Source organism: Ciconia boyciana, chromosome 6 (genome assembly GCF_034638445.1).
Source record: "Ciconia boyciana chromosome 6, ASM3463844v1, whole genome shotgun sequence".
In the NCBI taxonomy this organism is placed as follows: Eukaryota; Metazoa; Chordata; class Aves; order Ciconiiformes; family Ciconiidae; genus Ciconia; species Ciconia boyciana.
The window spans coordinates 52,857,598-52,871,347 of NC_132939.1; the positions used below are offsets into that span (position 1 = coordinate 52,857,598).

At 37.4% G+C, this 13,750-nt stretch overlaps 1 protein-coding gene across 4 annotated transcripts in view; it reads right to left on the reverse strand.

Annotated features, from left to right (window-relative positions):
* NRDE2 (NRDE-2, necessary for RNA interference, domain containing) overlaps positions 1-13,750 on the reverse strand; it is a 35,903-nt gene that overhangs the window by 7,791 nt on the left and 14,362 nt on the right. For 2 of the 4 annotated variants that reach the window (XM_072866141.1, XM_072866142.1), the window contains exons 6-11: positions 13,250-13,652; positions 9,457-9,590; positions 7,297-7,417; positions 5,067-5,242; positions 3,979-4,365; positions 1,984-2,912 (exon numbers count right to left, since the gene is read on the reverse strand). In XM_072866141.1, coding sequence (XP_072722242.1) covers positions 1,984-2,912; positions 3,979-4,365; positions 5,067-5,242; positions 7,297-7,417; positions 9,457-9,590; positions 13,250-13,652 — 2,150 coding nt within the window. Of the gene's footprint in view, positions 1-27; positions 156-1,983; positions 2,913-3,978; positions 4,366-5,066; positions 5,243-7,296; positions 7,418-9,456; positions 9,591-13,249; positions 13,653-13,750 lie in introns of those variants that run through there. The other 2 variants (XM_072866143.1, XM_072866144.1) reach the window with 2 other exon arrangements.

The following is a 13,750-nucleotide window of genomic DNA, read 5'->3' on the forward strand; positions in this document are numbered from 1 at the left end:
AATTTCTCTTTGAGTACAATAATCCGTTATCATATGATCTTAAAACACTTACCTTAGTCTTCATTCAAGATCGTTTGTCATTCCAAGCTTGGCATAGCAGCTCAACCCAAATTCAAGTCTAGGTCAGCAAGCCTTTTTCTGGTGCCCAGGCAAGCCTGTTCAAATTTACCCCGTCATGTTCATAAGACCATATGTTGGTCTTGGATCAAGGCCTAGATTACAGCCCTGGATCTCAACCATGATTACAATAATAATTTATTTTTTTTTCACCCAGAGATTCAAATCCCCTAAGTTCCAGGCATTACACAAAAGCAGGTATGTATTTCTCACTGAAGCACTGATTTCTATCTACAGCTGACACAAACTAGCTTATTTTTGATGCTTGAGCTTGAAGAAACAGCCTGGAGCACTCATGGCAACATCACTTCTGTCTGTGGGTATTCTCTTAGCCTGCCAGCTTGTTCCACTCACCCTTAACACTTGCTCCTAACTTGCCTCTGTTTTCAAGGGTCTTTGAGGTCACGTTTCCTCTCATCTTAACCTTTGCCACGAGGGAAAATGATGTAATCTATTGTGCATGGAGTCAGACATTTGAAGCATTGCACCTCACACTGACTTACATATGCTACTGTTTTACCCTTCACGTTCATTTATTTAAATGAATTCCATGCACTTAAACAAGCAGCAATACAAAATAGAATAGGAGCTAGTCCCACATAGTACAGACATTTTCTTAGTTTGTCACAACACCATAAAACATTAGTTTTATGCATGACTGACAGGCCATTTATCTCTCTGTTGCAGTAGTTCAGCTCTGCTCTTGCAACATCCAATTTGTTCCTATACAAATATAACCTATAGGAAAGGCTATGCTAGCAGAGAACAACCTGAAAAGGAACTAAATGTCACAGAGAAAATCATCATTCTGGAATTTTAACATCAATTTCCAGTAACAATAATGAAAACCTATCACAGTGTCAGTCTGTAATTAACAGTAAATCAAATTACAATCCTCCTTTACATTTGGTGGCTGTAGAATTCATATTACAATTTAGGATGACATACACTGACAGCTCAGGAACGTCACTATCATGTATGTATGCCTGTTGCCAGACTGTGGCAATCAAAGCAGTGGGCGTACCGTCATTTTAAAGTATACTGATAATTCTGTAATTTCATCAAGTGTGAATACTGTAAGCTTACAGCTATGTAAAGCTTCCAGATAACATTTTCCTACAAATCTCTGTTGCTATGTGCAGACACAAAGAACCAAGCTGCCAATGTTATTAGAGATATGTAGGTAGCAGTGGATAGGTAGCTCCAAGCAATGGGTAGACAACAGTTAGAGACTAAGCTTTAAGAATGAACACATACCTCTATTCCCCATATCTCCTACCCTTTCCTTCTTTCCCAGGAGCAAAAAATCTGAGCCCAGATCACACTGCAGATTCAGGAAATTTCCGGCCTCTTATACCGCGCAACAGGCCCATACGAAAACTAAACTCTCAAGTACTCACTGCGGAAACAGATCTGCCAAAACTGTATTCTGTGATCCAGGAGTAAAGTAGGGCAGCGAGCTCAGTCAAAAACTGCAGGGTAGCTCTGTATTATGCTCCTTATTGCTGTAGTATTAAAATGCAGCAGTTTCTAAGCTCACAGTGTCTAGCCTGGACATCTAAGCAGGCTCTTAGTTATTTAAAAATTACTTAAAGAAATGCCTACCATCTTGATGTCAGTAGCAAGTAATCAAATACAAAGCAACACCCAATCTGATCCAGTAGAAAGGATGTGAGACTATCACCTAGGTCTTTAATTCTATTCAGGATTCTGCCACTGACTCACTGTTCAGTCTTGAACAAATAACCCTCCCTAGCTACAGCTGCTTCATCTGCAAAATGAGAACTATGATAGCATTTTCTCTCCTCTGTTAAGTGATTAGACAGATCAAAAAAAGCATAATCATAGGGAGCTGCAAGATATTACCTCTGGACATTCTCAGTGAGTTTTTTTCTCATCTGCTCTGCTTGGATTGCAAACAGCCATGGCTCCAAAGAGTTAGTAGACCTTGTGACACCATCAAAAAATCTTCGTGCTTTGCTAGCACTGTGAGACTTCCTTTGGATGTGGATATATGACCTCCAAAGAGACTGGTTGCTAGGATACCGTTTCAGAGCCTCCGTTAGTGCCTCTCGCAGAGGATTCAAAGGATAAACACTAATTTTCATGTGAAATCTGAGTAAATTTGTATGCAGCAGTGTGACAGCTTCAAGAGCAGTGGGAAAATTTTGAATGCCAAAATTCTCTCCAGTATTTTCACATGTCTGTGGACCAGGAGCTTCAAGTTTTTCCGAAGTCTGTGCATATATTAATACTGCAGCATCAATTCCAACAGTCAAATACTGGAACAGTGCATAACAACCAACCAAGTTAACCAGATGATTAGCATCACTGACCTGATCCTGATCAGAAACTGGTGTTTTACTTAAATAATCTTGCAGTGCATGCTCATATGTTTTACGAGCTTTCAAGACATTCACAGATAACACTTGTCCACTATAGGGCACATATGGTCCACTTTCAGCCAATTTGGTCAATATATGAACAGCACGTGACATAACAGCTCCTTCTATACTTTCTAGTAGTTCCACTTCCAGCTGAGCATAAAGCAGACTGAGGCTGCAGAGCTGGGGACTCTTCAATCCTCCTGTCCCTGCTGTGCAAAGAGCTGTGTCAAATACCTTCCTGGCATCATCAATGTTACCGAGCAGCCATTCTAGGTAGGCATACAGTTTCCAGAGAGAAAGGTGGTTTCGGTTGTCAGGTGCTTTAAGGAGATTCTTGGCCAACTTTTTACTTTTCCTCCCTTGTGCTTTCAGCTTCTTCTTGTTTTTTGCTTGGAGACACTGAACTACCTGCAGGGGAGAATAAACAGAACAAATTTTGAGAGGGGTGGGAGAAGAAAGGAAAAACAAACAAACAAAATCACAGCATTTTTTAATTCCATTACTGTGCGTGTTTTCATATTGTTCCGTATTTCACCACCAGCCAGATTTGTTGCTACTGAGTACTGTTGCAACTGGAAGTTGTCACAACTGCCTGTTGTCAGCTCCCTCCAACATAGTGAAATTACACAGGCTTATCATTCTTACTCCTGCCACTGCCATTAAGTAATATCAAATTTCACTCTTTTAAAAGGCCAACTGCTTAAATAAAGGGCTGCTAACCTGTAATGTTTGAGAAAAGGAAAATAAATTATCCTTTCTGGACAGATGCAGCTTATGACTAGTGCAATTAAACCTCCAAGTAGCTTTTCACAGTGGGGAATGTGCTGACAGACAAATCTGGAGATTGGATGGAAAGATTACAGGAGATCTTCTGGTCAGGTAGTGTTTGGGTAAGAGACGGGGAACTTCTCCGTAAGAAAACACAATACCAAACTTTCTGAAGTGTTAGGAAGACAAGCTGGGCTCTCATCCTTCTGTGGGCATCTATTAGAGCAGTTTTACTTAAATAAATCCATATTCGAGTGATAAGGTGTTATTTCCTTCAATAACACTACAGATGTAACTTGTATAGGAAGTAGTAAGTTTCTCGATAAGGTGCTCTTATCCTGGTATTGGGGATTATGCACTTAGTAGAATAGTTCTGTAAAAGTACTTGGCTGACTCACTTTGCCTTGTAAAAAATCACTTGCATCCATTCCTGTCTAGCATACAATGTATCATATTTATGTATCACATTTATCCAAAACTACAAAAAGTATTTTGTTACATGTATGCCACTGTGTAACATACTGAAGACAAGCGTTTGGGTTTTTTTTTTTTTACCCCCAGTGCGATCTTAACTGGCATTTCCTGATTTGAATACCTAGTCCTACAAGACTTAATTTTCATCAATATTTATTTTAGTTCAATATAAATATTAATACACGAGAAAACCACATATCACAGAAGTGATTATATGCAGATTCCTCATTACCTTAGATATTTCATACTGTAACCAACAAATGGACAGGTTAGATTTTTCCTTTCCTGAAAACAGCAGGAATAAAACATGAAAAACATTCTTTATGAACTCCTCTCCTTCTTTATAGTGGCCTATGTGATGTCTCCCTCGTAGCATCGTGTCCATATGACCAATGCTGTTCAATCCACAAAGTGGAAAATCAAGAGAAGACAGTGGCTTTTCATCAGAAAGCACACTGTCAAAGACGTTATTTTCATCCATGGCAATATAGAGGTTGGAAGGAAAGAGTTTACTTGTACATGGAACTCCCAGGAATTGCAAAAATGAGTACAGTAGCTGGTGCTGAAGATCTGGATTAGAAAGCTGGATTAAAGATGGTCCAAGATCATCAAATAATACCTAAAAAAAATCCAAATTAAAACAAACTCTGTTAATGTATGCAATCAAATAAAATTAGCAAACCTGTAATTTATGTAATTAAAGAGACTTTTCAAGTCAATAAAGATTTATAATTACTATTAAATGGTAACAGAATGTCATTCAAATTAAAAACAGATAAGTTAAACAAGCAATGTGTTCTTCCAGTCAGACTGTAAATTTGCTATCAAGAGATTTCTTCGCCCTTGAGTATCAAAGACCTCCATAGAAAACTTACACAACAAAGGTCTGAAAGATATTATTGCTTAGGCCATTTAACACATTTTTATCTGAAAATCAATGTCTGACTTGACCTACCTCCCAAGAAGAAAAAAAAAAAAAATCCAACTAATCTGACTCGAAGGCAACAAAACCTTTGTTTATTTAACATATATATCTTCTTAAACACAGATTTCTGTGTCATTTCGACATACAGATGAGAGAAACCACAGAACAGCAAGACAGACTATTTGCCTACAGCCCGTTCCAAAGTTTACCATGAGCTTCTCATGGATTTCAGAAGTCTCAGCATGAAACCTCAGATAAATTTTGAATTCCAAACAAAAAAAAAAGAATTTTTTCCAAATGAAGAAAAGGATTACTCCTCTAAAATATCCACTGGCAATTAATTCGAAGGATAATTCATCTTATCATCTCCCCTTGTTTTATTACATCACAGCGACCTGTCTTTCTGGATCTTCACAATCTTCTTCAGTTTCCTTTTTGGTTTTGTCTGGCCTCCAAGGTAACCAATGCCTTGCTTCACGAGAATATTCAATATCCAACCAAATATGCCACTTGGGGAGAGTTTTATCCTTTATTTCTTGATCCTCATCTATCTCTTCTTCATCATCATCATCTAAAACCAAATAAAGACACACACAAAATTATTAAAGAAAAATTAATCCACCAAATCCAAAGGCCAGACTGGACATACAATTTAACTACTTTAAAAAATGTAAACAAATACAGTGTTCATAAAGCAGACACAAGACAGAGCTGAAAATTTCCACATCACAGTTCTGGGTTTTGACATAAACTCTGTAAGAGTAGGAGGTTTCCAAACTTTTCGAACCAGTGAATCAGTGTCAGCACTCAAACTTTCTCATAGTTTCTCATAGAAAACTTTCTCATAGAAAAGCAAACACTGACAGGCTGTGGACCATTTTTATCAACAGCAGTTTGCAAGCAACAGCCAAGAGTCAGTCGTCTTTTTGTGCAACTTAGTTTCTTCACTCCATACCTGGGCATACAATCTCAACTGTGCTCTATGATACTCATGTGCATAAAACATTTTGAGAAAACCACTTTAAGTAAAAAGTAGTACTATAATGTTAAACATTGCAAACCAAGCTTGGCAATGTTGCTTTAAAATACCTGGTATTTTCAGCATTTTAATTAATGTGCAACTGAAACAACCAATGTAGTTAAACATACACAAAAGGAAGTGCTTAACCACATCCCACTTTTATGATGATCTTTCTGGACTATCAGATACAATTAGCATATTTTTCCTGTGACGGCAATATATTAATTCTGTGCTGAAACTAATGAACACCTGTAGGCTAAGGGAAAGCTTGCAGAGATTTTTCAAATACTTTTTTCTCTCTTGTTGAGGAAAAAAAAAGTCCTCAAAATTTATGGTTATGTGCACTATTTTTTTTGGTACAAAAATCAGGCCATTTCTATGCCACCTCCAGATTCTTGATCCTGACATTTGCCATTAATTAGGTGAAACGCTCCCACTCCCAGTTCTTAAATTTCAGGTAAAACAAACAGGTGGTGGCAAGATTCTTACTCTGTATATTTTTTGTGATCTATAGCCTCTCCTTTAGTCAGCAACTCTGTGAAAAATGACAGCATTTCCATGATCTAACCAATGTTCAAAAAAAATTGACAAGTTTTAGAGATTACACTCGATTATAGATTGCACCTGAACTTTTTGGCTTGAACATGCATGGGGAAAAGCATCGATATATGCTGGACCTGCCCAAGACTGGCAGTGGTCCTCTTCTCTATATCTAGTTTTCTCAATTTGTGGGCAAAATGTCTATAGCCATCAGCAGTGGAACTGCTGACCTCAGTTAAGGGGCAAGGAAATTCCACCTTAATCCAGGGACAATGGAAGTGCAGGATCATTTTTCAGTTCCTTTGTTTACTACAAGCAGAGCCAAACTTGCTTCATTAGAGTTGCTACAGCAGCAGGAGCAGTAAAAGCAGAGACAGCTCATCTTTGGTCAGACACATTCCAGCCCCTGCTTCCCTTCAAGATGTATGTTTGAGAAATAGTCCTTAACATTAAGGGAAGCACTGCCGACCAGAAGACAACATGGGACTAAGCAGCAGGGAGGTATTTTCTGCAACTCTGGTCACCCAGAAGCACTCCAGCCAAGTGAAGATGCAATTCCTTTGTTTTCTGCATCACAAAGAGAAAGGAAATGTTTTCCTCCTATTTCTACCAGATATTTGCTATAAGAAACTGAAATCCAATTCTAGAAATGGAATCATTAAGCTAGGAATCCTTGAGGCAACTATCATTTAATACTATAATCCCACCTGGTCTACCAATATGATAAAAGGGTCTTAAGGGAAGTAGCTTCCTTCCAGTTTAGACGGGCATGTGTCTCAACCAAGTACTCACACCTTTAGCCTTTTCAGCAGAGAGTGGAGGATATGCCATCCTCCCCCTTAATTCTCATCCCTAGGAAGGACAACAATATTCCATAAACAATATCGTACATAGAACACTCAACACATGCTTTACCCTGTGAAGTGTGATATACTTTATCTTAATCTTGGTAAATATTTTTTAAGACTTGTATACAAAAACATCAGAAGAAACAGCTTGTATCATTCTAATTAAAATGTTTAGAACATGTGGACATGCAACTACATGTATTGACATAGGCATACCAGGCTTAAGAGCAATCCAGCCACCCTTTTCTTGTTGGTGCATCCATGCTTTCCAGCCTCTTGCTCCTTTTTCTCCAATTCGTGGTTCTCCACTATCCCAAAAGGGTTCAAAGAATTCCACCTGTTGTTTTTGGCAGGGGAAACCAAAACAAAACAGATAGAAAAGTCATTTTTGCTGTTGTACAGACACTACCTGGGTCAACTTAGGTTTTCCAGACCCTACAATCACTTATCTGGGTGCAACTTCTGTATCTGAAGACTTTGTTAGATGCTGCTTAAGAATCCGCAGGAACAACTGAGTACTTCAGTTATGCCTGTGGCACAGCAGGATTGTCATCAGCTCTTCTCATGAACATGTTTTTAAAACGTATTAGGCTTTAAAGAAAGCAGAAGACTTTTGTGCCAAATGTCCTATACAGATCCTTCAAGGATAAGGATCCAAAATCCCCAAGATGTGGCTTTCAGAAACGAAATCTCCCCTCCTCCCTATCTTCCATGGGACCATGAAGAATTTGGCTAATGGAATAATAATTCAGACAATCATACACCATGGTCAAATCAAAATGCTACAGTTGGATCTAAATATGACTGGACTGAGGACAAGAGGAAAAAGATCAGTAAGGCCTTTCATCTCTCAGGTTTCAGGGTGGTCAACAACTTCAGGGCACTTTCCAGTGAATCAGAAGTCCAGGGTTCTAGTCCTGACTTTGTCATTGCCTGTATGCAATCTGTAATCTTTAGATTCATCGATTCCTCCCCTGCTTTGTGTATACTTAGCTCTAATGACCATCTCTGCTATTATACACTTCTGCTGTGTATCAAACCGTGGCTTGGACATTGAGATGTGACTGTTAATACAAATATTAATAAAATTTACTCTAAGAAAAATCAAGCGTCAACATATCAGAAAATGCAGGGTTTACAGCAACTGCAAAATCTAATTCTGCTCCTCATGGATTTATTCTTTGCTCCAAGTGAGAAAGTGAACTGTGAAAACAGTACGGAAACTGAAAAGTAATTCAAGATTGAGTCATAACGCTTCTTGTAAGAGGGCAGAATGTGTGATCAGCTGTAAATCCGGCATTTGCCTATTTTCAAGAACTGCACTTTCCAACCTAAACACTGTCCTTTTAAATTGAGGTTCCTTTACATCCTGCTTCCTTAAGAGTTTTTAAACACTACAGATAATCTTGCAGTTTTTAAAATGATTGGAAGTGTAACTCGAACTTTATCTATGTAACTATACCAAATCTCCCATCCTGCATGATAATTATGATTGAACTCTAAAGTTTTGGCTCTTTAAGAGGACACCACTATTATTTAAACTACAAGATTGCTCCATTGGTGGGTAACAGCATTAATCTAGAGAGCAAAAAAATGGAGTCTCGTTAATGGTTGCTGGGGAAGAAGGTGAGGTAATAGAAGGAAATTCAATTTCTGCCCTTTACAGTAGCCCAGCTGCCTAACTGCTGGCCCTCCCTATCATTCATTAAAAAGGAAGCAGCTCCCGACAATTCAGTGGGATGATGCTACACTGGCAACAGCCCCCTCTAAATATTAACTTACTGATTATTATTGGGGTGCACGCCCAACATTCTCCTGAGCAAATCAAGAGAAAACGTGATTTAGTACTTTAACACAGTAAGCTGAATGGAATCTCATGGGTCAAATAAAAGATACTTTAAAGCATGAAGGTGTTCCTAATGTAGCTATCAAAGAATTACTGAAAACAACAGATAACAGAGAACCTAAGAAATGTTTGCAAGAACTGTCTAGAACAGAAAGAGATAATAGGTCCTATCAGCTTTCTCCATCAGCAGTAACAAAACAGCAGCAGTTTTGGGGAAAAGAAGCAGGGGAAGTGCTAACTAGACACAGACATTGGCCAGCCAGCTCATTTTTTTCCATCTTTAATTAGTAAAAAAGAAGACATGAAATGACTGGTTAATCACCCTTCTATTATATATAGTAAAAGCAGCCATTTGGCATGTAGTTCCAGAGGACCCACAAGCATTTTTCCAATGCAAGCATCACCTTGACAAACCACAAAGCTGTGATTCAAAATATTTCCCTATGTCCTTAAAATTCATCAATATTTTTCTGTTACAGCATTCTCTGTAATGCACAAGGACATACACCCATTTAAATGGAAATTGCTACCTGTCCCCTTGTTGGCAGATCTTTTACACTGTCAGGTTTAAAGAAGGTGAAGTCAATCAGAGCCTGAAACAAAGACACTGCTTTCTCAGAATGGCCAGCCTGTCGCAGAAAGTGGCACTGCTGAATAAATATAGCTGTAAAGTAAAGAAGATAAAATTTTAATAGTTCAAATAAATTTTGTTGTATTTTATTACAGCCCACAAATATACAAGAGACATACATCATGTGCTGTAGAGCATAATTCTTTTGGATCAGTATCAAAATTCAAAACACAGGGAGTAACTAGCATAAATGCATGTCAAAATTGTTGTAGTTAATTAACTTTAAGACCTCACACTTTAAATGCGCCAAAGAGATGACTTTTTATTCATGTCATACATGCACTGTCCTTGTTGATGAATAAAAGTTACATGCAATGGTCCCAACTTCAGTTTATCCAACATTTGTCAGAGTGGGTCATAGCCCTCTTTGAAGATGCTGGGCATTATTACCATTCACACAGTAAGTGATTACAACAAAAACCCTTTTTGCCTCATTTTTGCATGAGATAGTTACATTGGTAAGATACCATTTTCATTCCAACCGTCATTCCCATTTTCTTTTCCTTTACATAAGAACTCAGTTAAGAGAAGTCCGGTCTTTTGGTCACAGTATTACTGCTTGAAAGTAGAGAAGAGTCCTATCCCTTGCTCTTCAACAAGTTATTTCTGTAGTCACTGCCATATCCCTACTACACACTGAACCTCAAGTCTCAGCTTAAAAAGTGAAGCAAAGTCCCAGTTTTTCTATTCATATATTTGCAACGAGATTCTTAAGTGAAAGAGCTGGAGAAATAACAGGTGTTATAAACACCTCTATTACTAGGCAGTTCAAGGACATTTCAGAGATATTCCATCACTCCAAATTACACTCAAGTCTTAACAAAACAGTGGCTGTTCAAAAACCAAACTGCTTTAAATCATAATCGTAATTGGCTTGCAAAAAAACCCCAAACCCCATAAATCAAGACTTAAATAATTCATTGATAGTTTTGAAAACAGTTCTTCAAAAACTATGGTTTCTTCACTAAATGCATTGGCTTTGGAAGGTTTTAAACAATCAAAATATTTAAGTGTCTAGATACACACATGTAACAACATAGGTTAGCATCATTTGCTTCTAATGATCATCTTATTTTTTAATATTAAGAAGTGGCAAATTATTTACTCCTTTTACCTGTATTTAGATTTACGTCAGATGTGTGCACATAAAAATTTGAATTCAGCTAGAGTATACAAACTAGGCATTTCATTCGATTTTCCTGCAAAGTCAATAATTGTTTCTGATAACAAAGCCTCTGAGATTTCTGAAGATATTTAAACAACAAAAAGTCTGTTTAAGTATATAATAGAATCTTCCAAAGTATTTTAACCAGTTTAGGCACTGTGTTCAACTGATACTGAAAAAGATGTCCTTTCCTAGTTTCTCAGCTTCAAACAGACGAACTTTGCTTAAAATAGTCTGAATGTAGAGAATATCTCATCAAGACTTGCTGCCAAACTGGAGCCAAAAATAAATTACAGCATAAGGTTTTCTTCATGACAAAAAAGAAAAATATATTTGAAGAAATGCAAAGATCAGCATTTTCTTTGTGGTAAAAGCCGAAAACAGCATGAATACATACTTAATTCAGTCCATGATGCTAAGACACTTCTGCAGCTGAACTGACCTAAAAGATAAGGAAGTTTCTTCCCAACCAGTAGGTATAATTTGAAAAACAGGACTCTCTTTCCACAGCAAAATTTGAGAATGCTTACCTTCATCTGCTTTATATTAGCAGTTCCTAGTAAATTTAAAATATTATTAATTTTTATCTCAAAATTTAAGTAAAAACTGATCTATAATTTAAAATTCATTTTTACGTGCTTTCTTAAATTTCATGTTTTAAAAAAACACCCACCAATTTCCAAGCAGATAGTACTGCATACTGAATTGAACACTAGATGGCATAGTCCACCACTATTTAAAATTAGCTCTTACACTTTGTCATTAGCAAGGTCAGAGGTTGAAGATACAAGCCTACCATACATCTATACTGCTACTCACCTCATAATTAATTTGTGAAACTCTTTGTATATTTATCTTAACAAGCAATTTGGTAATCTTCCTAATAAGCACAGTGACAGTTCAAGTTCAGCCCAAGAATTAGATAGTTGAGTCAGTAAAAAAAATCTCAGATCAAGATGTCTCCCCACTGGAAATTTCTCCACTCCCATCATTTGAATTCCAAAGCGGGGGGCGGGGGACAGGGACCACCAAACCAAAACCCAAAACCCTCAACAGTGTTCATAAACCAGTCACTACAGTCTTAATACAGAGCAATAAGACATTAAGAGTGGAAGAGAAACACAAATAAAGTTGAGTTTGTTTTCATTTTAACCTATCTACAGACATTGCTAGCAAACAAGTATTTTGAAAAATATCAATCTAATATAGTTAACTAATTAAAGGAACTCCATTAAAAAACCAAATTTCACATAGCAGTTGGCAAACAGTATTTAATGAGTCACATATTTCCCGTGTAGGGAAATAAAATGAAAGAAAAACCTTCCTGTTTGAAAAAATAGATGCTGAATAAAACATTTGTCCTGAGAATCATTCATTGTGGTTAGTGTACAAAGTGACTGAAGTGTTGGAAATCAGAGACAGTAGAAGCAATTAGAAGCTATCAGGCAGTACAATATCCACCTGCCAGCACAGGATTTTTTCTTTACAGCACTTTTTCCCGTGCTTGATCCAAGATTAATCAACCAAAGACCATAAGAGATCTGAACACCTGAAACTAATTTGTAACCCAGCATCTCAATCTGTAAATCCAGACTGGATATTGCGTAACAGATAGCATCATTGCTCAAGCAGCAGTTACAGGACTTGAATAAAAATAGAGCTTCCTTGGACTATGCCACACATGAAGAAATGTGGACTGCTCCATAAGTCTCCTCTAGATTTAAAACAAATTTTAAAAGGAAAAAAAAAACCCAAACATATTCATGGCGACACTAATATTTCCCCCTCCTCAGTGTATTAATAGATTAATAACCACAATGACCCCCTGAGGTAGAGAACCAAAATTGAAATGGGATAGGTTAAGTCATTTAGCTCCAAATAAATTTAAAGCCCATGCCAGAACTGAGCATGAACTCGCTTCTTCCCTGGATCCAGTCCAGCATCCTAACCACCTGACTAATTTTCCTCCCAGGGATAATTATCCAATAAATTATAAGTGGTAGATATACGCATACAATAAATGCAAAAGGCATGATCACACGGTATTACAGTTTAGAATTCTCCATCTACGAACTGGGATGCTCAAGAAAATTTCACATCAGACTTTGCATGTCCCTTCTCTTTTCTGGATTAAAGTAATTAACTATGAAACTTTTGAACAAGAGATAATTGTTTATTTCACAAGCCAACCATTTTTTTTTTAATAAACATTTTTCAAAGATAAAAGCACATTTCTCAGCTGTTGGCTGCAATTCTCCAGCCTTCACATTTGTACTGTAAAGCGCTCAGCACATTAGACTTTACTGGATGTTATATCACAAACTCTCCTGGGGAAGAAAAGCATCTGCTATACCCATATTTGGTTGGAATATCTGCTTTAGTTCTCAGCTAAGAAATCAGGATGCCAGGCATTTTGAAGAGAATAAAAAAAATCCTGCAATACATAGGAAAGTCTATTCTTACAGAGAATGTAGTCAATTCCTATAAAGACCATTCTGACCATAACATGAAATAGAAAGAATCTCACCTAGCATAGCTTCTTCTGTGCCAGGCAGTAGAGGATGTGATACCATGCTGCCATCCTGTACAGCTGCCAATGTAGTCAAACATTTTCCATAGAGGCTATTGATTTTTGAAACAGAAAAGGTAGTGAACTGACTTTGACAGAACAGGAGATATTTCTTCCACAGCTCCGGATTATTGGGATGTAAGAAAATTAGCTTCTGCCATTCTTTGATCAAAGCTGGTGGTTCCCAGAATTCTGTGCAAAGCTTCAGCCTAGCAAGTTTCAAATCAACATTACTTGGATTGCTTTCAATTGCCCTCTCTAAAATAGCCAGTTTCTTTTCTAAGGTTAACTTCAGTGATTTTCTTCTTACTTCCTGCTCTCCCTTACTGGCATAAGGGCTAGGTCCTCTCATTAATTCATCCTTAAAACAAAAAGAAAAATCATTACAACATTAGGAAGAATCGTCACTAGAATCGCATGAAGAACAATGACATTTGTGAAGATGAATTAACAGCTCAT